A 23,809-nucleotide genomic window follows, 5' to 3' on the forward strand; every position below is an offset into this window, starting at 1 on the left:
GGGTTCCCCGAAGCCGGTGCCGTCTCCTCTCCTCCCTCCTCTTCCTCGGCAGAGCAGGACACGGCGCTGCGGCTCTCCMTCTCCGTGGAAATAAGACACTGTTGGGCCGCGCCATGGGGACGGAGGGGCACAAGCAGCTGGGCACATGCAGAGCCTGCTCACGTGGGCTTTGCCCAGGAAAAGCCCCGGCCAGGCTGTGGCTCCTGCGAGCCCGGAGCGCCGGCAGTAGCACGGTGCACGCCGGTGCACGGCGCTGCGCGGTGCACGGCGCTGCGCACTGCAAACAGCGGGGAGGAAGGAAGCTGCCTTYGGGCCAGCCTTGGCCCCCCCATCCTGGGGCTCAGGGGCCGCCGGGGACCCCCCCCCCACCCTACGCTGCTGACCTCCCTCCCTGCGAAGCGGGTGGATGGAGAGCCCCAAACCTCATCGCTGGGATGGAGGGGGGGAGCCAGCAAGGAAAGGGTTAAGCTGCTGGGCCTGGGGCCGCCAGGGTTACCTGGGTGGGACCGGGTGCTCCCACCCTGCCCATCCAAGGCCATAAATAGCCCTGGGAGGGCTCCCTGCCCCCTCAGAAGCTGCTGGCTACAGGAAGAGATGGAGCCCGGGTCGCTGGCGGCATCGGGGGCGCCGAGGGCCCAGGGGGGCCGCCCGAGACCCCTGTGCAGGTAGGGCCGGGGGTGCTGGGCCCGGCTGCTGGGGGCCGGGCCGGGGTGCGGTGCCCCCGTGGCCGAGGGTGTTGCGGTGCGGGGCTGCGGGGGACTGAGCCTGGCCGTCTGCCCTTGAGCTGGGGGTCCCTGCGGCACCCATCTGCCCGCAGCCCCCCGGCCGAGAGCTCCCGCCGCCTTCCGTGCCCCACGGGGGGATGAGGCTGCCCCACCGGGGCCGGGAACTGCCCGGCCCCAGCAGCCGCCCAGCCCCGGCCCTCGTTTGCTCAGCAATTAGCCAGGAGATAAGGCAGAGTGGGGCAGTGAAGGGGGGGGCAGAGCTGGGGCCCTGGGTGGGGGGTTGCGCTGGCTAAGAGCTGCTCAGCCACTGGGTCCGCACTCAGGACCCAGGGGTGACACCAGCCCCGTCCAGCTGGAGCCCATGCCCCTGGAGGTGTGCGTGTGGGTGTCACACATGGGTGCTGTGTTTTGGGGTGGCCGGGTGTTGGGGGGTGCAGGGCTGGTGGGTGCTGGCCCCAGCCTCCCTCCACGTGGGCTTTTCCGGCTCGCAGGAATTTTGCCCGCGGATCCTGCCGATGGGGCCAGAGCTGCCGTTTTGCCCACGACAGGAAGTCGGCCCAGATCTGTAGGTACTTCCAGAGCGGGTTTTGCAGCTATGGAGAGCGCTGCAGGTGAGGCTGCATGGTGGAGGGTTGGGATGATGCAGGCAGGGGTGTTTGGCCAGGCCCAATGCCGTGGGGATGGGCTGGCAGCAGAGGGGTGCTGCACTGGGCCAATGCACCCTTCCCCATGTCTGTCCTTGGACTCCTCCAGCTACCAGCACATCCAAGAGGAGCCGCCGGGGAGCCAACAGGGCCCTGAGCCCACCGGGCCCCCTRGCCACCAAGGCTCAGAGCGTGTCCGCCTGCGCCAGGGGCCGGCCCGGAGCCGGGGGGGAGCCAGGCGTCGCTCAGCCCCAGCTGAACCCAGCATGACGCAGCTGACCTTCAGGTTCCCAAGCATGCAGTTTGAGGAAGATGAGGAGGAGGAGGACAAGGAGAACATCCCAGCACCTGATAATACCCCTGGTCAGGCTGTTGATGGAGAACTTGTCCCTGCACACGCTCAGGGTGCCTCAAGTAGGTGCTGGACTGAATGGGGGGCTGAGCTGAGGGTCTCAGGGAGGTGGTGGAGCATCCAACACACATCTGCCCTTGCCCAAATGCTTCTTCCTCCATCTCCAAGGTGGTCCCAACTGGGGCTTCCAGCAGCTTTGGGGTGGGGACCTACATTGCTAAATCCTGTGCCCTGTGGGCAGCTGGCTGGGCTCTTTGGTGATGGGCTGGGAAGGGCTTTTTGCCCTCTAAGAGCTCTCTTGCCCTCAGGCTCCAAACCAGGAGGGCTGGGACTGCAGCTGGCTCCCTCTGGTGCAGGAGAGGCGGCGGCAGAGACAGCGACGTGGGCTCAGCACGCAGAGGTGGGCTCCCAGCACTGCGGGTGGGGGGCTGTGTGCATGGGGGCTGCAGGGTGTCCCGGGCTAGCAATGAAGTGTGTGTGTGGGGAGGAGGGGGGGTCGGGGCTCAGAGCAGGGCAGCGCCGGGCCGGTCACAAAACGCTGCGGCTCTGCTCGCAGGCAGCCGCGGAGCTGGGTGATGCGGCGCGGAGGGCGCGGAGCGAGGCCGTGGTGTGCGGCATCTGCATGGACCGGGTGTACGAGAAGGCGCTGCCGGAGGAGCGGCTCTTCGGCATCCTCCCCAACTGCGGCCACGCGTACTGCCTGGGCTGCATCCGCAAGTGGCGCCGCAGCCGGGACTTCCAGACCGCGGTCGTCAAGTGAGCCCGTCCYGCTCCCCTAAATCCTCCTGGCACGGGGCCGGCTGCAGGGACCGGGATGCTCGTGAGCAATTAGCCCTCTTGTGCGCAGTGGTGCTGGGACTTTGGCCCAGCACAGGGGGGCTGGATGAGGCCACCAAGGYGCTTGGGCTGTGCCCTCCTGCTGGGGGCTCCTTTTCCCTTGCTTTTTCCCGGTTTGGAAGACCCCTTGCACGTGTTGTCTTTTCCCAGGGCCTGCCCGGAGTGCCGTGTCACRTCCAGCTACTACATCCCCCACAAATACTGGGTCTCGGAGGCGGATGAGAARGAGAAGCTGATCAAAACCTTCAAGGCCCGGACAGGGTGAGTGCCCGGCGTYGCATCTCAGCGGTGCCTGTACTATTTCTGCCTGCAAGCTTGTAACGATSCTTCCAAATCTCCTAGGAAAATAAGGTGCAAATTTTTTGTCCGGAGCCACGGCCACTGCCCGTTTAAGTCAGACTGCATCTACCTGCACGAGTTCCCGGCTGGCTGGACTTCTCGACACAGGCGGCGGCGGCGGCTGAGGATCCCAGTTGTAAGTAGGCAGCGCTCGCAGGTCTGTGTCCGTCTGCCCTTCCGGAGCTGGATTTCAGCGTTGTCCTSTGTTGCAGGAGCCCGACCCTGTTCTCTTGGAGAGCTCGGACGAGGAGGATGAGGAGCTCTACATCCTCGAGTGGGCTCTTACCTTGGCCCTGATGGAGACCGGCCAGTACTCGACTTACGGCCCGGAGAGCATCTTCACGGACTTCAGCGACTCCGACTAGGCCCTCTGGGATACCCTGCTGGGTCCCGATGCTCTCAGCAGCGACAAAATCCTTTTCTGGGAGGGGGAAGCATCTCCTTTTACAGTGCCTATCTGCCTCTGGCATCGCCTCGAGGCAGCTCTGTGCGTGGCGGGGGCATCCCTGGCCCCTTGCCCTCCTGGGTGGATGCCGTGGGTGCCGTGTTTTGGCTGCCATCCTGCCCATGGAGGAACCGATCACGTCCTCCCCTCTGCGAGGGCGAGGGGGCGAAAGGGGTTGCRGTGGTCCCTTGGCACTGAGGGCAGCGTCCCCTTCTCCCCACTCTCCTTGACAGGGCAACGCTGGCGCCTGGGGGGCTGCAGGGTGGTGTGGGTGGGTGCTGGGAGAAAGGGGGCTGTTCTTAGTGCATGTGGGGCTGGGGGAGGCCTGGGTGGGTGGGCCGGGCAGCTGTGCTGTGCTGTTTTTAAACTGCTTTTTAACCCAAGTGTGGAAACTATGAAATAAAACGAGCTCTGCGTAATGCTGCCGTGGGGCTCCTTCCTGGATTGGGGCTGGGGGAGGGGCGGAGGAGGCCGGCGGTTCCTTTAAGGGGCGATTTGCATAACGTGGAAGATTTGCATACGGGGCGGGTTTGCATGGCTCGATTTGCATACGGCGCGCGCCGGCCCGGAAGCGGCGTGGAGGCGCCGGAGGGCCAAGAAAAGAAGTTAAATATAATTTTTTTTAGAGGGTTCAGGGGAGTGCTAAGTCCTTTGGCACTGCTGCAATCCTCAGCTCCGTAACGCTTCTGCATCCTCGGGTGATAAACTATTTTTGCGASCACCTCAGCCGTGAGCAGGATGAGGGCAAACGGCTGGAGGTCGGCCGGGTCCCAGGTGCGCTGATCCTCCTCGCAGCCCTTCTGCCGCCAGCCAGCTCGGGCTCCCCTCGGTTTTCCAGCGCTCGGCCGGTCAAGGGGCCCCAGTAGCCCTGCAGCAATGGAGCGCCCGTGCCCACCTTGGCTGAAGAGGTTCGACAAGGCATCCCGCCTCCTGCTCCACGCGCTCGCAACCGGCTCGTCCGGGGCTCTGGCCGCTTTCCGAGCGCTGCAGCGTGGCCAGGCTGGTGAGGGACCGGGGCAGGCGTTTTCCTGGCAGGCTTTCACGGCAGCCCTGTGCTCAGAGGAGCCCACGCTGGAGGGGCTTGAGAAGACCCTGGCTGTGTGAGTTGGCCGCGTTTCCAAAGCTCATGGGACCTTCCCAGGGCGGTGTGGGTGGGTTGGCGTGTTGGGCATCCAGTTCTGCAGCACGCATCCCTTTCCCTCTGGCAAAATGGTCAAAATGGGAAGTCAGGATGCTGGCAGGAGGCCTGTTGGTCTTGCAGGTCTTAGCTGCAAAAAGCTTGTACAAGTATTGGCTGAGTCCTCTCATATTCTAGCCCATTTAGACACTGTCCTGCGGGCAAGTTAACATGCAGGGACTCAGAGCCTTGCTGGGCTTTGCTCTGATGTGTCTCTCCGTTTTCTCCCCTTCTTTAGCAAGCCGCTGCTGCTGCTTCTCCCTGTTGTGTGTCAGAGAAACCTCTTCTCTCTGCTGCATGTGGTGCAAGCCGTGGTGCCGCGGGATTGCCTCAGCCGGCTGCTTCAGGCCGTGACACGGCACCCTGGTGTGGATCCTTGGGTGCAAACGCTGGGAGATCTGCTCCGGCAGGGGCTGAGGGAAGAGGAGAGGTCCCTGTCCCCCGCTGCCCTGACGGATGGGTGCCAACAGCAGCTTAGATGCCTGTGCCAGAAAATTGCGGGCAATGCCCAGAGCAAACCAGAGGGGCAAAGGAGACTGAACTGGTGCGTCAGCAAAGGGCCTACCCCCACCGAGGACACGGCTGGCTCTGTGTTTCAAGATGGGAAACGCAAGAAAGCGTCAGAAGAGATTCTGGAGTTGAAAGAGGAGAGGCATGGCAAAAGGTTGGTGCTAGAAGAGGCTGGATTTGACCTGTACCTCCCAGGACCCCCAGAGGAGTTGCCTGCGGAGTCATCRGGGGACAGACCTGCTCAGAGCCCAGTTGGGTCTGCTCTGGAAAGCTCCCAGCAGGATACAGCTGTGGAGCCGAGCGAGGCCAGGCAGAGCTTGCAGGCAGAGCTGGCAGCGGAGGTCCAGACCTTTCTCCAGGTACCAGGTGGCTTTTGAATCCCTTTGGTTTCTTGACCTTGTCCTGGCCTGCCCTGCCCAGTGCTGCTGGAGATATGGATGTAGTGCTGGGAACATCCCCGCATTGCCTGCAGCAGCCTTGTGAGCAGGGAGCCAAGCTGAGACCRAGACCACACTGCAGTTGTGGTGGGGCTGTGTGGCTTTTTTTGTTTGCTTGTTTGTTTTTTTTTGTTTTAACTCACCTTCCCTTTCAAAACACTGGTGATGCCAAGCACCAGCCCTGCACCATACAGCCAGCCATGTTGCCCAGTTTCAAAATCAAATGATGTGGGAAACTGCTCTGCAAAATGGAGTTGTCATATTAGCTGACTTCTTAACTGGTCTCCCACTGTCCCTCCTTTAGAAATTAAGGAAGTAAAATGAGCCAGCAATGCCTTGCCAGAGTGATTTACTTTTGTCTTCCAGCCAGGGCACTTGCTTCTTCTTTAAAATCTGATTTTTGTTCCTTCATCTTGTTTTCGCCAGATGCATGGGCCAAGGCTGAAAAGGCTGCTGCAGGTGGAGTCCAGTGTAAGTGGTTGCTTCTACCTTTCTCCTTGGAGCAGATAGTTTAAACTAGCTCATCCAGGGCCTCCAGAAGGGCCGGGATAAGGAGATGAGTTTCACAAGAAGGCATCAAAAGATAGGCCAGTTGCTGCCTCCCTCGGGCTCATATGCTGATACCTATGTCCTACTTGCTAAGTGTCACTGTACGATGAGTAACACCAGTGACTGTGCTGGGGGGTCAGCGCTAGCCAAAGAGGGCAGGCAATGAAGAGGGAACAAACCCTAAAGTTCTGTTTTGGTTTATTTGATGGAGATCTGTTACCAAAGAGAGTGTTTCCTTGCAGCACTCCGAGCTGAGCATCCCGCCCGAGCTGCGTATCCTGAACGACTGCTCTCCTGGCCAGGTGAGTGTTGGTATCCTTGCGGCCACCTCTGGGAAGGGCTGCTGGGTGCCCAGCACTGCAGAGGGCCTGCTGCTGGCCCTGACATCCTTGTCCTCTCTGCCCCCACCAGCTCGAGGGGCTGTGCTCCTTTCTGCAGCTTTCCACTTGCCCAGAGCATCTCCTGGTACGTTTCTGCACGTGGCTGCTGGCTCTCACCCCTGATCTCAGCTACACCAGCGCAGCCATCCTGGCAGAGCAGCTCTTCCTCGCACGAGTAAGTGCCCTGGCAGAGGTTTCAGGTCGGGTCTCCGTCTCCCTCACCTGCATCCTGATTTCCTGCCTTTTCTGTCCTTAGGTCCTGGCGCTCACCCAGCCGCCTTCCCGCCACCTCATGGCTGCCCTGGCTTCGTTCTGCTCCAAGTACGCGCAGCCCTTCTGCCGAGTCGTGGTGGCTCCGATCCTGCAGGGACCCAGAGAAGGTGAGCTGGGCTTGTGCCCTCCTTTCAGCTATGGTCAGAAGAGATGCAGCTTGTTTTGGGAACAGTTGCAGGAGCTGGAGAGAGGCTGTGGGCTGCAAATGGCTCCATCCAGTTGAAAGGGAAGCTCTAGCTGCAGAGTACAGTCTCTCAAAGGGCATTTATCAACTAGATTGTGCATTAGGAACTACAGAGGGCTCATTTAACTTGGAAAAGTGAATGCTTGGATGTTTGGATGGGAGGTGGTTTTACCGATGCCTGATATGAACAGGGATGGGGAGCATGGCTGTTTCCCAGCATCAGCTCTCCTGGAGAGAAGCTGCCATCCCTCCGTAAGCTTGGGGYTTCCTGCCAACTGCTAATTCTGGGGCCAAAACTGCCCCTGGGGGTGGCTCTGGCGCAAGAAGAGAGTTTGCATGAATCCTCAAGGGGCAGCATCTCCCTTTGACTGGGACTGGTGGTAATTAAACCCTTGCTGCAAATGGACAAAGGAAACTGAATTCTCCCAAACTTTAGAGGGGGTCTAATTTCTGGGTGTCCTGACTAGGTCACACGCCCCCCAGGGAGGGGGTGCTGAGCAGGGTAGGGTGCAGCCTCTGGAGGCTCTGCTTCTCTGCTTTGCCCCTGCAGGCCCTGAGCAGACCAAGCTGGTGTGTGAGCTGGTGGAGGAGTGCCTGGAGCCGGAGTATGTGCGACTGGTGCTGAGGTAAAGGAATACGGGGGCAGAGCATGTTTGCTTGTGCCCTTGCGCCTGCCTCAGATGGGCCTGCCTGGCTATGGCCACTCAGGAGAGCCAGCACAGCTCTGAGTGGTGCACCACATCCAACCCTCACGGCCTGGCTGTGTCCCCTCTTTACTGTCCTTTGCAGCCAGGTCCTGGAGGTGCCTTTGTCRGAGAGGCTCCTGCCAGTTGTGCAGTCCGTGCTGGGGAGGCAGGTGAGGGGACTCTCCCTTGTCCTCTGGATTTTGTTGCTGACCCTTGCAGTGCTCAAAGAGCGCTGGAGCAAGGGCCTCTTCTCCTCTCTGCTTGCGCCTCTCTTCCAGGAGGTGCTGCCCCCTGAACTCTTCGATCTCCTGGTCCATACTTTGTGCCAGCATGCCCCAGCCTTTGCCACATCRCTGAATTATGCCAAGCTGGTGATGGCTGTGCTCACCTTGTACCAAAGTCATGTGAGTAAGACCAGTATTTAAGGCTAGGTGCTKAATTTTGACTTTCTGGGGCTCTGGATGCAGCAGACCAGACAGAGATGAGCTGACCTGCTCCCAAGAGCTGGGCCCTGGGTCTCCGGTAGGCTCCTGGGAATGCAGCTCTGCTCTTCAGGAGGTAGCAGTGCCTGCTGGCACCGAAATGGAGAGCACTGGCTGCACCATGAGCCTCAGTGACAAGCGGGGTCTGAGCACTGTGCTCCTCTCCTTCCCAGGTCACGGCAGCCCATCGGGGCCGTCTGTCTGCAGCTCTGGGTCAGAGCAAYGCGGCGCTGAAGAAATCACTGCAGGCTGTGCTGGAAGAAGCACCTCCCAGGTGAAAATGCAAAAATGCCTCCTCTTCTGTAGGGCTGGGTGTGCTCGGAGCAGGGACGGGAGCATCTCCGCTCTCCTGTTTTGCGGTGTGTGATGGGAAACCGCTGCGACGCCAACAGAAACTGTGGTGGAGGGAACCTGGGGCAGGTTTCTCTGTTCCTGGGAGATCTCTGATTTCTCTCCTCCTTGCAGGTGATGGCGGTGAAGGGGAGCAGCAAGGGAGACTGGCGCCAGCTTCCTTGTGCAGCGGCCGCTCCTTGGAGAGGCAGYGGCTGCAGCAGGCATCCCTCGCCGGGGTCGCTCGCCAGCACAGCGGAGGCTCCGGGACCCAAAAGCCGCAGGGGATGCGGTGCGCGCTACACGACAGTGTTTCTGTCGAGCACCTCCGCGGCTGAGCCTGATGGAGCCCGCGGCACGGCGGAAAGGAAACCGAAGCGAGGGGGTGCGCGCAGTGAGCGAACGCCTCCCTGCAGCGCTGCGGTGCTGCGCGCGGCGTGGGGTGACGCCGCTCCGGCCTGACGCCGCCTTTGGGGCTTGAAGATGGGGGTTTTCGTGCTTAAACAGTGAGTGTGTTTCCAAGCTTTGCTGAGTCTGGTCTGTCTCTGGGAGCCTGGATGAAGCTCGGCTGCGGTCGAGCCTGTTCCCCGTCTCCCTTTGTTGTCGCCCAAAGGTATATCCGAGGCTGTGCTATGAGCAAGCAGGTGTCTTGTGTGTCCTGTGAAATTTAGAGCTTGGTTTCCCAGCAGACGGCCCTGAGAAATGCCCAGATTTGGAGGATTTTGCTGCAGCCATGGCTGCATGCCCTGGAAATYAGCTGGGCGGGGAAGGGGCGGTTGGAGTGAGGGGGCTGTTTCCCCACCCTGACACCCCCCCCCTCTCCCAGGCTGTGGTAACCGCCCACCATGGGCGGGGCGGGGGAAAGGGGGGGAAGGTCTGGAGGGGCTTCAGCGAAAATGCACCTAAAACCACAGCCGCGGCACCTCCGCCCTGTGCTGTGGTAACACCGAGCCGCCTCAGCGCCCGCCTCCGCGGGCGCCCCTCCGCGCCGCGCTCAAGATGGCGCCTCCCCCCGCCCCGCCGCGCCGCGCTCAAGATGGCGCCTCCCGCCACCGCGCCGCGCTCAAGATGGCGCCTCCCGCCGCGCCGCGCTCAGGACGGCGCCACCTGCCGCTTCTCCCAAGATGGCGGCGGTGGGGCGCTGTCCGGCCGCTGGGCCGGGGCCTGTCGGTATCTTACGGCAGCTGGTGCTAAAGAGCAGCGTGGTCTCAGATGTCCTCAGACTGTGACAATTGGGGTAGTTGAGACAGAAATAAGCATTTCACCCACGCCCAAGAGGCTCTTGCCCTTGCAACAAGACTCCCCTCTGCCCYAACGGCGATATCACTTGGTCTCGTTGGCGGCGCCTTAACGTCCTCAGCGTGTTGTTGAGTCAAGGTGGAAATCGATGGGAGGCTGTCGGAAGGCGATGATAACTTTGGACTAGGCTTAACGGACCGTCGTCGTTTTATAGTGGCTGGAGCGAAGCACGACAAAACTGGTAAGTTCGTGCGCGTTGGCCCCTCTGCCTGGCAAATAAGCTGGCTTCTGGGCACTGCTGCGTTGATCRGTCGGGTTTGGGTTTTAATCTGAGCCGTGGGGATTTACCAGTCTCGTTTCTCYCATCCTTGGATCTTCATTTCTTTCAGTGCCTGGCGTCTCTGGTGCTCCCGGGCTTCGCCTGGTCGCCATCCCTTAGGAAAACCCCAGGCAGAAGCGTGCGTCGTTTAGTTTAATTTCCCTAGGGAGAACCAGCGCCTGGTGGCAGTTTTTGGTAGGGAAGGGAGAGCTTGTGATTTAATGCAGGGTGCTGGGGTTTAGGCGAGGAGCTGGTAAACTTGAATTTTCCACCGTGAGTCCCCCCTCTCCTCCCTCGTGGCCGCAGGAGAGACCCGCGTCCCGCGCTTCGGTGGCGCGAGGCGGCCGCCGCGGCGCTTTCCCTCCCGAGGTGTTTACGCTTTCAGAGGCGCCTCGGTAACGTCCAGGTTCCTGCCTCGCCTCCCTGAAACCTGCCGCGGAAGCCCCAGCYGGGCAGCGGCTCGCTGGTGGGCTCCGGAGGAGTCAGCGCTAGACGCGGTGCGGCGTTTAATGGAGGTTTTGAGGCAGCACGCGCTCTGGGAGCTGTGTAAAGATTCATAAACATTTATATCTGCAAAGGGAGCTGTGTAGGTGTAGGACATTTTACTGCTTGAAAATTGCTTGTTAATGTTGAGACCCAGCTGGGGAGTGAAACTCTGAGGCATTAAGTGACGCTCTTAACGTGGAGAGCAGAGATTTCTTTACAGCAAGAGTCTCTTAAGCTACTTTAGGCGGTGACGGACTGATGATGCTTCAACGTCGGCGCTGGCTGGAGGAAAGCAACCTCAAGAGAGCCAAACTGTTGCTGCATCTGCGTGCCAGCATCTCCGTGGCCAGGACGGATGAAGCTACTGTAGGGCTGCCCGTACATGGCATAAATAGACGTCATGCCCTGATCATTAAGGTCTGAGTCTGCTGTTCTGGCTTTGCTAAGCAGCAGGCTGCAGTCGTGGCCCTTTCCCTGCAAAGCCTCTCCCAACAGGAGTGACCTCGGTGTCCTTGTCCCAAGGTGCTCCACTCGCCCGTGGCTGGTGGTTGCCTGAAGGTGACAGAGGATGGGCTTGTCTGGGGTGTTCACCTGGCCAGCAAAGTCCTTGCTGAAGAAGGAAGTGGCTGAACCTGTGTGTGTTATATATCAAGCACTGTGGGGAAGCCCTAGTGTCTGTGTCTGGGCCACAATAAATGGCTTTAAATCAGCCAGCTGTAGCTTGTGTCTCATCTTTGTGGGATGCTCGGTTTTGTAGCTGCTCACTGGTTGCTTTAGGTGGCTGTCTCATTTTGCCAGGCTCTTCCTGGCTGCCACGTGTCGTTTGCATCTTGTGCTTCCAGCTCACCTGGAGTTCTTGTGAGCTGCGTTTGGGGCCAGCCTACGTGGTTTTGCGAGCAGCAGTAGCCAGGCAGAGGCTGACCTTACAAACACTGAGGTGGGTTCCTMTTCTCCTGTTGGGAAACTGCCTTGGGTGAAGAGACTTCTTAGCTGTGTCTTTACCCTTGGCTGTGGCTTGTCATGTGCCAAAAGCATGGATGATGTGTCCTCTATACTGTTTCCCCATCCTCCCACAATAACTTTTGAAACAGTTTCATGAAAACAGTCTCTCTCCATTACTCCTGTCACTCATTGGTGCTGTTTTCAGCCACCAGAGAGTCTCTTCTGGGAAGGGAGAGGGATGTGAATGCTGCATCTGTAGGTGTTAAACACCAGGCAGTGATGCTTGCAGGACAGGGCTGTATAGGACTAAAACCCACAACTGCTTTTCTGGGAACAGTGCGAGACCCCTTGAGGGGCTTCTCCTCTCCAAACAGGAGCTGCYAGCTTGTCCAAGCCATGGTAGTTGCTCTGGCCCTTCCTGTAGCAATGGTCAGAGCTGTTAAATAGCTGCCCTGCTTCAACCTGGATGAACTGTCCATCAGGTGCATGTAATCCCCAGCATGGTGGGGCTGTGACAGGTTTACATTAAGTTGGTCCAGGCATGAGACTGAACTGCTTAGGGGAGAGGCTTAGTAAATAGCAGGATCTTATTTCAACCTGGAATTTAAAACTAAACTAAAAGAAGCAAACATGCTTTTTTTATTATTGTTTTGCCAATGACCTTTTAATCATAACAGCATCCTATTCCCTTGTGGGTAGTCTGGTAGCTGCCAGGTACTTGTCAGCTGGGAAGATCAGGGCTGCAAGAAGGTGAATTTGGCTGAGGGTTGGGGTTTTGTTTTGTGCTTGTTGCAGGACTGGGCCCCCTGCACAGACATAATAAATCATGTTTGCCGCATCAGCAGTAGCAGCCAGTGTCGGTCTGAGCAGCTTTCTTTCCAAGACGACAAGTGGATAATCCAGATGACCGCAGTTGCTGCTATCTGCGAGCAAGTTCAGGAAGCTTCAGAAGGAGCCTGGGGAAGATGCCGCTGCGGTAGGCGGCCACGGCACCAGCAGGGACCTTGCTGGAAGGAGTCGTGAGGGGCAAACCCAGAAGCCACGGCAGCTTGCAGCTGCCCGTGTCCCTGCCTGGAGATCTCCCAGCAGGTTCTTGTTTCGTCCGTGTTGTCCCTGCTGAACAGGTTGGTGCACGGGGAACTGGGCTATTTTTGCTTTGCTAGCAAATTGTGCTAGCTATAATTGTGATTTAGAGGCTCTCTGGTTTAGAAAAGGGGGGGAAGCACCCAGGGATTTTAGTAAATGCTTTTTAGAGGCTCTTTGAACACAAGGATTTGCAGAAAGGAGTAAGGTCTCTTAATAAGTCACCCAGCGCAAGTGTGTGTGTGTTTGGGGGGGTGGGGGGAATAGAGGAGCTTTTGAGCAGAAAAGCTCTTCTCCGGTGTGGGAGACAAAAGTGACAGTGTTCTTTGAGCTGCATGTCCCGCAGAGCAACTTTCTGCAAGCCTCGGGCTCGCCAGGAGACTGGAGTAGGGGGTAGCGAGCCCAAGGTGCTGCTACTGCGGGGCTCAAAGTGGGGGGAAGGCTGCTGCTCCCGGGGGAGGAAGGAGGGTCACCGGTGGGCTGGGGCTGCTGTTTTGGTGTGCTGGTTTGTGAGGCTGTGTGTTAAAGGAGAGAGCTTGTGCTCAGCTGGAAAAGGCACTCGATCAAGTAATAAAATGTTTTGTTTAGACGGGTGGGCACAAACAGCCCCTTGTGTACAAGGGAGGGGAGAGCGGAGGTGCGGCATCGGGCGCCTGGGCTCCCTCTGCTGAATCCTGGCCAAAAGGAAAGGTCTTTCCCTCTGCTGGGAACTCCCCTTTCCAATGTGAAGATTGGTTAGCCCAGATGTGACTGGTAGAGGTTATGCAAGCTTGACTTCATGCTTGAAGAATTCATCTGCGTTTCGAGATCTGTATTGGTCAGCTGGCAAGCTCCTTGAGTGGCTGGAAAAGCACCAGTTCAGCGCTGGGAGGGAAACTCTGCTGTTCTGGTTTCTTGCTTCTTCGCGGCACCTGTGCTCAGCTGCCTCCGATCGGATGTGCACGGAGGTACCAACCCTGGCACYGATCTGGCCCGAGCTTGGCCAGCGCTGAGCACACCTGCGACATCTCCTCTTGCAGCTCTGCCCGCTTTGGGGCAAAATCACTTCCCCACTGCGCACGGGATGTCCCACTGGCAGCAAGCCCCGTTTCTGTTTCCATTGTGAACTTATGTTGTGCTAATTGTTATTAATTGGTACTGATTGTGCACACTGCTGCCTGTGTTGCTGTTTACTTGGGTTACAGAGAAGGCAAGGWGAGGGTTGGGGCTGTGTTTCCCTCAAGAAGACTTAGGATTTCTTGGCCATTCTACCTTTGGGTTGGGCCTTAGCAGGAGATGTTTGTCCCCAGAGAAGAAACCCAGTCCTGAAGCTTCAGGGGCGTTTGAAATCTTAGCCCAGCAGCAAATGCTGCTTATGGTAGTTTCAAAAGCTTTGGCCCCCGCTTTGTACCAGTACTGGTCCCTGTTTGAACCTGCAAAGGGTGAGTTCTCCCTGGCTGCTCCCCTGCCCCTGCCCCGGGGCCGCATCCTGCACCCTTAACAGAGAGGCCTGAGGCCAGGCTGGCTCTTTCCTGGGGCTGTGAGGTGCTGTTTGCTGCCTGACCTCTGATGGCTTAAGAGATTTCCAGACYGCAAGGACCTGCCTTGTTCCTCCTGCCTCAGCAGAGGCCCCAGGCATGGCCAGAGCTTGCCCCAAGGCTGGTCCTCTGTAACGCTGAGCATCTATCTTGCCTCCCTGTAAGCTCATTATGGGGGGGGAAAGCAGCTTTAGTGGATGTGGTGGATTTGATCGAAAGGCCTGGGTAAGGCCAGGGGGGCTGGGTGTGGGGAAAGCAGGGCAGGAGGGATGGGAGTCCCAAGCAGAGCTTAGAGGTGTCAGACGGGATGGGTGAGGTGGAGTTGGCATGGATGCAGGGAAAAAAACAGAGCTGGAGAGGCCTTGGGAGGTGGACGACAAGCCCAATGGAGGTGGCASGACTAGTACCCCATCCTCTGGGTGTGCCGGCCTTCCCCTCGCTCCGAGGCTGCTCCGTCCTTTATTAGCATGACTTTCCTTGGGATGGCTGGAGCTGTGGCTGTTGTCGCTGTGCTGTGTTTATAAGGTGGCCGCAGCGAGGTGGGGAAACACGGGGCTCCTGGGCGCTGCCGTGCTGCCCTGAGCCCCCTGGCAGAGAGATGCCGAGGGACGCGTTTGCTCTGTGCTGCAGCTGCCGGGCACGGAGGGAGCAGCCGTGGTCCCTCCCGCCTCCAGTTAGAGCCGTAACTTCGGAGGAGCAGGTGCAGGAGYTGGTCCCGAGCCCGGTGCCAGCCCGATGCAGCAGCAGAGCTTGCATTGCCCCCTGCAAAACTGCTCAGCCCCCCTCCTGGCACCATGAAGGGAGCTCCCGGGCTGCTCGCAAGAGGGGAGCGCGTGTGGCAGCTTGCATGTCCTTTAAAGGCCTTCTCGCGTTGAGCTGTTTCCTGGCAGCTCGTGCTGCCTCAGATGCCGGTTGTTCTCCCCTCCACGGAGACTCCTGCAGCCGGGCAGCTCACGCCGCACGCATCGCYGGACCCACCGGCGTCCGGCTGTGCTCCGTCCTGTCTCCTCTTTCCTTGATCCCCTCCTGGGGCTCCGACAGCGCAAAGTCCTGGGTCCGAGCCAGGGTGGCCCCAGMATCTTCCTTCAGCTGTTTGTGGCAAGCTGAGGCAGGTAACTACCCAGGGAGGCGTTTGGTAAAGCTGCGAGAAAAMCTGAGGTCTGTCTTCCCGGGGACTTGCTTATGCCATGCTGCGCAGGTGAGCCGCGTGCCTCAGTATTTCCATCTGGAAAACGAAGATAGCGAGTGAGCGCCCGTACAGCTGTCTGAGATCTCCTAAATCAGTAGGCTTCAGGGACTGTTACTGCTAGGACTTAAATAACGAATGCTTCGCAGCAGGGACCGTCTCGTGGAAAAAAGTCTTGCCCCGCCGGACGCTGGAGACCGAGGGTGGGGGATGGTGAGTGGGAGAAATCTGGCTGCAGCAGCATACAGAAACACGACTTGTAAATCCCTCATTTCCCTTTCTCTGGGCCCGTGCAAATCCCAGCGGTGGCACCATCCTGAATCAAAGCAGGCCTCTCCACCTCTTTTCCCACAGATGCCTCCACACTAAGCAGAGGAGATTGGAGCTACTGCTGGGTGAGAAAATGCTTTAAAAATATAACATTTAGAGGCGTTCTCCCATCTGCGCACAGCTAATATGTGTGTCTCATGATAGGTGTGCTAGTCCCGGGAGCCTCAGTGCTTTGCAAATGAAACGGTTTCCAGAAGCTTTGCTTGGAAAAGGGGAACAGGAGTCCCGGAGACTTGCCCAAGGGCACTTGGAGAGGCAGTGGCAGAGGGAGAGCTGCCACTCAAGCCCTGAGCCTCGGAGGTACATGCATGAACTGCTCTTCCTGCTGCTCCCCGGGCACGTGCGGGAGGCCTGGGCTGCAGAACGGGTCACCGAGGGTTGTTTTGGGGCAGTGACTGGTTCTGCCAGTCACTGCTCTCAGGAAAAGGCCCCTGGGCTTGGGTGGAAGAGAAGGAAAGTCCTTGTTGCCTTCCCTGCCAGAGCCAGGATCAAAATTTGGATATGGTCACCTCAAASCTTCCCCATTTCTTAGCTGGGCATGTGGGGCTGGGGCACACTGGTTGCCCATCGTGCCCTGGAGAKACACGTGAGAACCTGCGGTTCCTGGCGGGCCGGAGCATCCCTGACCTCCARCAAGCAGGGATGCTACGGAGCTGCCRGACCTCCTCCTTGCAGCCAGRCCTGRGGGTTTGGGGGCAGCAAGGCTTGCCCAGCGTGGTTTTGGAGGGTGGGTGTGCGTGTGGCAGCCGGCCGAGACCTGCCGTTCCCGTGACGGGGACGTCAGATGGCGCCCGGGCTCTGCCAGCAGCAGGGCTTGTTGTCGAGCCTGCGATGGAGCCGGCTCGCAGGCAGGGCTCGGAGGTCTGCTTGGCAGCCGGGCCGGGGGCACGTAGGAAAGAGAAGCACCGCTGTGGGCTGGTGACTCATTCCCGGCTGGAAATGGCTTCGGAGAGTTTCTCAGTCCCCGGCTTGCTGGGGCGGGAAAGGCGCTGAGCGAGGACGCCGCAGCATCCTCCGGCTGCGGTGAACGGAGGGGGCAGGCGTGGGAAGGACCAGCGTTGCTCCGCGCCTGCCAGGGGAGAGCTGAGCAGCAAAGCGGTGCTTGGAAAGCACCCGGATCCACCGGGAGCATCCTGGTGCGGGGCTGAGGCTCCAGGGGGATGCTGCTGACTTGCTGGGGAGGCTGGGAGGGGGCGGCACGCTGCCCCACGGGCTCGCCTCTCCCCCGGGAGTTTCTTTGGGATTTATCTGAGCTTCTTTCGATTCGTCCTGCAGCAGGGAGCAGCAGGTAGAGCTGCCCAGGCTCCTGGCACCTCCGGATGAAGGTAAGGGCAGYCTGGGTTGGGGACGGGGTGGCTTTATGCACTGGTCGTTGGGGAGAGGGGTCTCCCATTCTGCTGTGCTTAGGAAGGGGGAGATATCAGTTGCCCTCCTTGCATTAATAGCCACGATCAACGTCCAGTAATGCTGCTCCGAGCCCCCTGTGGCACGTTGATGGCTCTGCCCCCGGTGATCCTCCTCTGGGAGTTGCTGCCCGGGATGAATCCTGGCTCCTGGTGCAGGGCTTGGCTTGGCGGGGAGCTCCTATGGAGCAGTGCCAGGCTGGGGAGGGCGACGCTGGCACCCGGCTCCTACCGCCCGTTCTGTCCCCAGGGAGGATGAGCGAACTGCAGCAGGGCTCGGAGGGGGCTTCGGCTGGGAGCGAGCAGGGCGCAGAGCACATCCAAGAGGTGAGAGGGAGGACACAGGGGGCTCGGGGGGCTCTTCCTTCCCCTGGAGGGCTGCAGGYGCAGCCGGTCCCTGGGACTGCTCCATGCCAGCAGCACAGGGGCTCCCTGACCCGGGCAGTTGCTTGGTGCTGCTCTTTTGGGGGTGCTATCCAGTACCAGGGAGCTGTTGTTTTTTTGTAGGTGCCAGGCGCAGAGAGACAGGAGCTGGCTGTGCACACTGGGGACAGTGACAGGACGGAGGAAGGTGGGCGAGTCCCCGTGTCCCCACTTAATGGTTCGAAGTGGCCGAGGACAAGCTTGGGCTCAGTGTGATGGCCTGATGGGGCTTGGTTCCCTTGGCAGGGACCTGGGGAAGGGGGGACCCCATRCCAGGGAGAGGACTGGGATGCCTGCCTGCCCTCACCTCTGTGGGTCCTGCACCACTGGCACCTGTGGCAGCTCTTACCAGGGACACCATGGGACAGAGCAGGCTGGGGAGGTCAGAGGGAGAAGGACCAAGCGAAGGGCTTAGCTCAGAGGCAGAAGGGAGGCTTGACAAGACAGGCAGCTCTCCTAGCTCTCCTGCTCCAAACTGGAGAGGATTAACCCATCTGGATGGAGACTTGGGAGGTGCTGGACTCTGCTGTTTCTCTCTGCTCTTCCCCTTCCTAAGTATTCTTTCTCCAGATTTATTGCTGCTTCTCTTCACAGATACAGAAATCCCAGAGGACCCACTGTTGAGTTTTCCTGCAGAGCTCTCAGTGCTGGAGAGACTGGGCCTGCACAGGTAAGCCTGTCAGGCACCCGACATCTGTGCTGGCGGCCAGAGGATGGGACATGCCGGAGGACTGTGGTATTGGGGCTCTAGGGCAATATGTGCCCGCRGGGAATCCAGCAGAGAGGTCCAGGGATTGGGTGGTTCTCCCACTGCACAAGAGCTGGTCTCCCTCTTGGGGTAGCTGGCCTCTGGGCAAGGGCACTTTGGTCCCCACTTCTGCTGGAGGCTGGCACAGGTTGCCGGAGGGAGGGCCAAGGGTGTTTTTGGTATGTCCCCACAATACCTCTAACAGCATTCTCTTTTTGCAGAGCGGCTTTGACGGAGCAGGATGTGGAGGTAAGGGCTGCCCAGGGCCAGACTGGGATGGGGAAGGGAGGTGGGTGCCCTGCCGGATCACAGCCTGCATCACCCAAGAGGCTGCGCCCTGCTCCTGGCCTCCTTCCAGGCACTGCATTCCCCTGGCAACCTCCTTATAGTTACCATTTCTGGTGATGCTGTTGGCATTTGGAGGCAGCTGCGTTTGCACGACCAAACGAGCCTGTCCTCTGTGTGCCTGGCAATCCTGCAAAGTGCTCTGCGGCTTGCAAAGTGGGCCCTTAGATGAGGAGGTGGTAGAAGCCGTGCTAATAAAAATAATTGTCCTCTGCGTGCCAGGGCTGACTCAGGCTTTGCTGTCCTGCTTGTCAGCTGGGATCTGCAGTGACGGCTGGCGTCTGCCTGGCGCATGCCCTTACCAGCAGGGCTGGGGGCTTCCCCGCATTAGCGGCTGCCTGGGGGATGTGTCTCAGTCGGGCTGGGCATCACACAGGACCATCCCCAGCTTGCATTAGGCTAGTGAGTGTTGGGGAAAGGCAAGTGCTAATTATCTTTGGCAGCACGCGAGGGCCTGCGGTGGGGTCCTGCTGTGTCTTGGTAGCAGCAATGCACGGCCTGTTGTCTCAGCCCTGGGTATCCCTGATCTGTCCTGACACCCTCCTGCCCCGCAGGCAGCCTTTGCTCACCTGGCCCTGGCTTTTAGCTGCGACATGTTCACCCTGCGACAACGGGTCGAGGTGGAGAAGCGGGCACGGGATGCGGCGGAGGAAAACATCCAGGAGGAGCTGGGGCAGTGCCGGGCCGCCCTGGAGGTAGGCGGCCACCCAGTGGGTCCTGGCATCTGCCGGGAACATCTGGCTCTGGGGCCTTGGCCTTGTTTGGATGACTGCTCAGCCAGGCTCCTGCAGCTCCCATCCTCACCCTCTGCTCCACAGAGACTGGGCCTGTCCTGCACGGCTGTGGACAGCAAGGAGATGCTGGAGCAGTTACAACACAACTTGGCAGTGCTGGCAGCAGCTATCGAGCGAGCAACCAGTGCAGCAGAAAAGCTGGGGGCCATCCACCAGGTCAGTGCATTACCTGGGGCTCCTGTCCAGGACGGAGATGCAGGGAGGGTGCTGACCTGCCGCAGGATCCAGTAGCTGAGGCAAGGGTGCTGGGAGGTGGCTTGGAGGCCTATCCCTGGACCGGCTGGGATCTGTCTCACCTCCTACTTGTGCTGGGCAGACCTGATCTTGGCAAATGCTAGAGTGCAGGGAATCTACCCTACTCCATCCATGTCCTTGGGAGCAGGAGGGGGATGTGTTTGCACTGCTGTTAGTCTAGAGGGGACAGCACGGTTTCTGAGATGCCCAGTGAGGGACCTGCAGGGACATGGGTCTGTGAGGAGCTGGAGAAGCATCATGGCAGAGAGGGGAGAACTACTGGGGACCTGATTTCCCCCCCTCCCCCAACTCTGTTTGCCCCAGGAGGTCCGGATGAGCCGAGCAGCAGAGGTGATGGTCCGGCATGTGGAGAACCTGAAACGGCATCACGTGCGGGAGCATGCGGAGCTGGAGGAGATGAAGCGGCTCATCCAGCAAAACTCTCGCAACCGGCAGCTGGCGGAGACTCAGGGTGAGGTGGGCTCTGCAGTCGGGGCCTGGCATGGGCTTTGCAGGCGGAGAGCTTGTGGGACTTGGTCCCAAGCCCCTCCGGGGGTCTAGGGGGCAGTTTGACCCTGTGCGGCAGAGCTGGATGGTGTCAGCTGGACCCCTGTGAGCCAGGACCGGGGCTGGGTGACAGCTGACGGCTGCAGCCGTGGGAGCAAGCGACAAATGCAAGAAACCAATGTCACACCCGATGCAGTGTGAGAGCAGGTGCTGGTGGCCCAAGAGCCGTCACCCTGCAACTGCGGCCCAGCTGGGAATGCAGTGCAGGGGGGCACAGTGTGTGCAAAGAGCGCACTGTCCCCGGACACCAGGGTCCGCCCTGCAAACCTTGCACAAGCTCATCTTCGTGTGTGCAAGCTAGATCTCCCAGCTGGGGAAAGCTGTAGCTYGTCCCGAGCATGGAGCAGGCAGCAAACTGCTCGCTGTCAGTGGGAGAGAAGCCTGCACTCGTGTCTCCTCTCACTTGTTTGTATGTCAGTGCCATCTTCCTTCTTYTTTGGTGATTTTAAGACCTTTCTCTCTGCTCGCAGATGACGCAGTGCTGCGGCTGAGGCCTCACCCCCTGATGCGCAATTTCCAGCAGGTAACCGGAGAACCGGCACCTTTCCCAGCTCCGCGGAGCCCCTGCGTCCCTGCACCTCGCCAGTCTCCCTTGCCCAGCGCTCCCCATGCACCCGCTAGCCCACGGGCAACGCCGCCAGCCGCTTGCTGCTGGCCAGGTCTGCTAGAAACTTGCTGGGGAAGGCGAACTGTAGGAGCGGCCTCAGAGGGCTGCGGGCAGGGGAGCCAGGGTGCCTGCGGGCCAGGAGATCTCAGGCAGGTCCCTCTGCATTGCAGGGTCGTAGAGCGAGAGCCGCGGGCTTGGCTAAGAGGAGGCCGTTCTCTAGCACCAGCTCGAATACGGCACTGATTCCCCTACAGCTCAAGAGGTAGGGGGACGGCTCGGGGAGGGGGCCAGCAGCCCTGCCGCCGCGGCACGGAGCAGGAAGGACAGGTGCCAGCCTCTTCGCTTTCACCCTCCCTCGTCTCCCTGGCTTCCCTAGGGGCAGCGTGAGGCTGTCAGCGTYGCTCGGCAGCTCTTGCTCTCCGCAGTGGGCAGAGGGGGAGGCCCGGGCAAGGACGGTGGGGGACCGCCTGGTGCAGAGCGTGGGGTGGCCGCCGGGGTTGTGCTCACCACTGTCGCCTCTTTTTCCTCGCAGGTGTCGACCCGCCGGAGGGTCAGCATCGCCGTCATTCCCAAGCARCACTTGGTAAGGATGCGCTCGGGGCTGTGCCGTGGGGAGGACGGCCGGGACCCACGCACCGCCGCTGTGCCCGTGTCCTCGCTTATGCTGCTGTGTTGGGTGCCCAGCCAGGTAGCAGCCTGGATGGCCGAGCAGAGCTGGCAAGAGAGGGGGCCTTGCAGCAACCCAGCACGCAGAGGTAAYGGCGCCGGCTTGTGGGGAGGCCAGGGCTGAAGGAGGTGCCCGGTCCCGTTTGCTGGGCAGTGGCACAGCATCCCGTCTTCTCCCTCCCCAGGAGCAAGCCAGAGCTGCGGAGAAGGAGCACCGTGACGGGGGAGCCCATGGTAGAGTGGGACAGCAGGGGCTTGGAGAGCGAGGAGCCGGAGCAGCCTGAGCTCACGTGAGCGGCGCCCCATGCAGACCGCAGCTGCGGCACTGGGATGGGGCTGGCAGCCTCCCCTGCACCCTACCATCCTTCTGCCCCCTATGGCACCRTGCTGACCCCCCAGCCCAGCAGCGTGCGCATCCCTGCTGCGATGTGGGAATGGRGTTTCAGGGAGGGAGGGTCGGGGTGCAAGGTAGGCTGTCCCTGCTTGTCCGTGGTCTGTCCATGGCCTCAGTTTCCCCCATGCACTGCAGGTCTCGGGCCCTCTCTAGGGCTGTTGCGAGGGTTGTTTCATTCAGGTTCGCAAAAGCGGCTGRTGAGGTGGGCGTTTGGCTGAACGTCATCCAGGCCCTCTCATCGTCCCTGCTGGAGTGGAGGCGGGAGGCCGAGCCCCRTCGTCTGCCCCTCTAGGTGACGAGGGTGCCTGGTCGCCTTCTCCCCAGGTCCAAGGTGTCCCTGAAGGAGCTGTCGTGGTTCTTCCTCCCACAGCACTATGGCATTTTAATTTGGCTGCTTCTCCTGGGCCTTGTGTTCCTCTTCCTCATCCCTGTCCTGGAGCTGCAGAAGCTGCAACCCACAGCATCGCCCAAGGCCTAGCTGGAGGCTGGGAGCCGCCCACTCTCTGCTGCTGCTCCTTCCCAGCTCCCCGGAAAACCAAGACTCTGAAATAATAAAATCTGAGGGGAAAAAAGTGGGTATTTGTGATAGTGGAGCGGGGATGAGGGCGATCCCATGTTGGAGTCTGAGGTTTGTTTRGAGCTGGCTGCTGGGTGAGAAGGGCTGGGCAAGAAGGGCTGCCCTCACTGGCGCTGTGAGTTTGACCATCCTCWTGGCACACCTCTGCGGTCCTTGCTGGGCTGCGCGTGAGCGTCCTCCCTCTGCTGGGGCTGAGCCTGGCTGTATGCGGCCGCCTTAGAGCTGTACCGCAGGCCTCTGCCCTGGAGCATCTGCATCCCTGTGCCCTCGGGGAGGAGGCCCGGGCTCGGGCGCCCTGGAGCCCCTCGCCAAGGAGTGATGCTGCGTTTCTCCCCCTGCCTCCCGGGTCCTGCCAGTGCAGCCCAGCACGGAGCCGRCACTTAGCGACTCCGGTCCCTCTTCAACCCCAAATTCCCTTGCCGTAACTAGACTCAGGTGATCGTTTGCTGTGACCTTCCCGTGAGGCTAAATCTTGGCCTGGAAGGAGCTYGTTAGTGTTCAGAGTTTTCCCTAGCACCATAAAACGCTCACAAACAGCGGGAGCTGTTCCCAACAGCTCCGGCCTATCGGAAAATCGCCCAGCCTCATGCAGACCCGCAGTTTCCACATCCTCCTCTGCCTGCCCAGCTCCAGCCCCAGCTCTTGCTCCGGATGGACTCTGCACGGGGCAGGTGGGCTCGAAACGCCCCGAGCCGAGCTGCAGGTTGGCCCCAGGCGTGGCCAGAGCGGAGCTCGGCGCYGGGCCCTGCGGGAAGCCGGTGCTCGAGGGCATCGCAGCAAGACGCGATGGAGGTGCAGGGCTGGCCGTCTCCACCCGCCGCGGCCACCGGCTGYGCCGCGGGTGACTCACGAGCTGCCGACGTAACCCTCGCCCCTGTGCCAGCGCACCCGTGCCCGTGAGTCACTGTCCCCACAAGCCTCCAGGCAGGTTGGCCCTGGGAGTCATCTCCCGGCAGGGTCTGTAGTGGCCTTGGCCGAGCCGGAGAGCAGCCAGGAGGACGTGGCCACCTAAGAAACCCTAGAAAGCACCTAGCCAAGAGCGATCCGGAGTGACCGAGTGGCTCCATCCTTCGTTCCCAGGTATCTCCATCCCCCCGGGGAGGTTCCTACCGTGGGACGYGGCTGGCAGTGCTGTCACAAACTTCTTTGAGGTCCGCAGAGGCTCKGGTGCTGGTGGGGATTTGGAGCCTGGCTCTGTGCAGTGGGGTCTGCGGCTGGTGCTGAGCAGGGTCCCGCCTGCCTGGAGCAGGATCCGGCTCCTGGGCTCTATTTCTGGCTATAGGAGGAAGTACGGCAGAGCAGTTAGCCACGGGGAGGGGACAGCGGGGCGGGGGGGGGGGAATGAACTACTTAGCTGTTAGTGCAAGAGGCTTTTGATTTGCCTTGCAAAGAGGCTGGTTTCTTACCCCAAAGCATAAAAGTGGAGGAAGTTGCGCTCGGCAGCCGTTGACAGTTCTCCAAACTTGCCGGGTCCTGCCGGAGGAGAGGAGAGGTTGGACTCGTGGCAGCGAGGTTTCAGGCAGTGCAACCTCCTAAGAAGCCCGATTGCTGAAAACGTCCTGAAAAAAAAGAGAATTGCGGCAAATTTCGGCGCTTCTC

General features: G+C 60.2%; 3 protein-coding genes across 9 annotated transcripts; all 3 read left to right on the top strand.

Annotated features, from left to right (window-relative positions):
- Window positions 1–561: 561 nt before the first annotated feature.
- Window positions 562–3,591, top strand: LOC146597331 (uncharacterized). Its single transcript, XM_085302304.1, has 8 exons — window positions 562–665; window positions 1,217–1,336; window positions 1,479–1,783; window positions 2,030–2,121; window positions 2,278–2,477; window positions 2,709–2,819; window positions 2,901–3,033; window positions 3,110–3,591. The coding sequence occupies exons 1-8, from the start codon at window positions 595–597 to the stop codon at window positions 3,260–3,262; spliced, it is 1,185 nt and encodes a 394-aa protein (XP_085158430.1). The 5' UTR covers window positions 562–594; the 3' UTR covers window positions 3,263–3,591.
- Window positions 3,592–3,913: 322 nt separating this feature from the next.
- On the top strand, window positions 3,914–8,796 carry FANCE (FA complementation group E). 3 transcript variants are annotated; one of them, XM_085302232.1, is made up of 11 exons: window positions 3,914–4,442; window positions 4,758–5,388; window positions 5,893–5,937; window positions 6,258–6,317; window positions 6,427–6,570; window positions 6,652–6,775; window positions 7,403–7,478; window positions 7,642–7,708; window positions 7,817–7,942; window positions 8,194–8,294; window positions 8,486–8,796. In XM_085302232.1, the coding sequence occupies exons 1-11, from the start codon at window positions 4,219–4,221 to the stop codon at window positions 8,487–8,489; spliced, it is 1,602 nt and encodes a 533-aa protein (XP_085158358.1). In that variant the 5' UTR covers window positions 3,914–4,218; the 3' UTR covers window positions 8,490–8,796. The 3 variants fall into 3 exon arrangements, with proteins under 3 accessions (XP_085158358.1, XP_085158359.1, XP_085158362.1); XM_085302233.1 differs by lacking the exon at window positions 8,486–8,796 and having other exon boundaries at window positions 8,194–8,298; XM_085302236.1 differs by lacking the exons at window positions 7,642–7,708; window positions 8,486–8,796 and having other exon boundaries at window positions 8,194–8,277.
- Window positions 8,797–9,446: 650 nt separating this feature from the next.
- LOC146597333 (inositol 1,4,5-triphosphate receptor associated 2-like) lies at window positions 9,447–22,190 on the top strand. Of its 5 annotated transcripts, XM_085302238.1 has the most exons (18): window positions 9,447–9,830; window positions 11,193–11,331; window positions 12,132–12,460; window positions 15,426–15,517; window positions 15,597–15,752; window positions 16,728–16,777; window positions 17,106–17,182; window positions 17,363–17,426; window positions 17,873–17,948; window positions 18,248–18,275; window positions 18,926–19,066; window positions 19,190–19,321; window positions 19,724–19,871; window positions 20,437–20,489; window positions 21,106–21,156; window positions 21,258–21,328; window positions 21,425–21,529; window positions 21,958–22,190. In XM_085302238.1, exons 5-18 carry the CDS (start codon window positions 15,631–15,633, stop codon window positions 22,109–22,111), a joined length of 1,272 nt encoding a protein of 423 aa, XP_085158364.1. In that variant the 5' UTR covers window positions 9,447–9,830; window positions 11,193–11,331; window positions 12,132–12,460; window positions 15,426–15,517; window positions 15,597–15,630; the 3' UTR covers window positions 22,112–22,190. The 5 variants fall into 5 exon arrangements, with proteins under 5 accessions (XP_085158364.1, XP_085158363.1, XP_085158366.1 ...); XM_085302237.1 differs by lacking the exon at window positions 11,193–11,331; XM_085302240.1 differs by lacking the exon at window positions 11,193–11,331 and having other exon boundaries at window positions 16,731–16,777.
- Window positions 22,191–23,809: the final 1,619 nt, after the last annotated feature.

The sequence above is a fragment of the Rhea americana genome, unplaced genomic scaffold (assembly GCF_003343005.1).
Source record: "Rhea americana isolate MKP2758 unplaced genomic scaffold, rheAme1 scaffold_189, whole genome shotgun sequence".
In the NCBI taxonomy this organism is placed as follows: Eukaryota; Metazoa; Chordata; class Aves; order Rheiformes; family Rheidae; genus Rhea; species Rhea americana.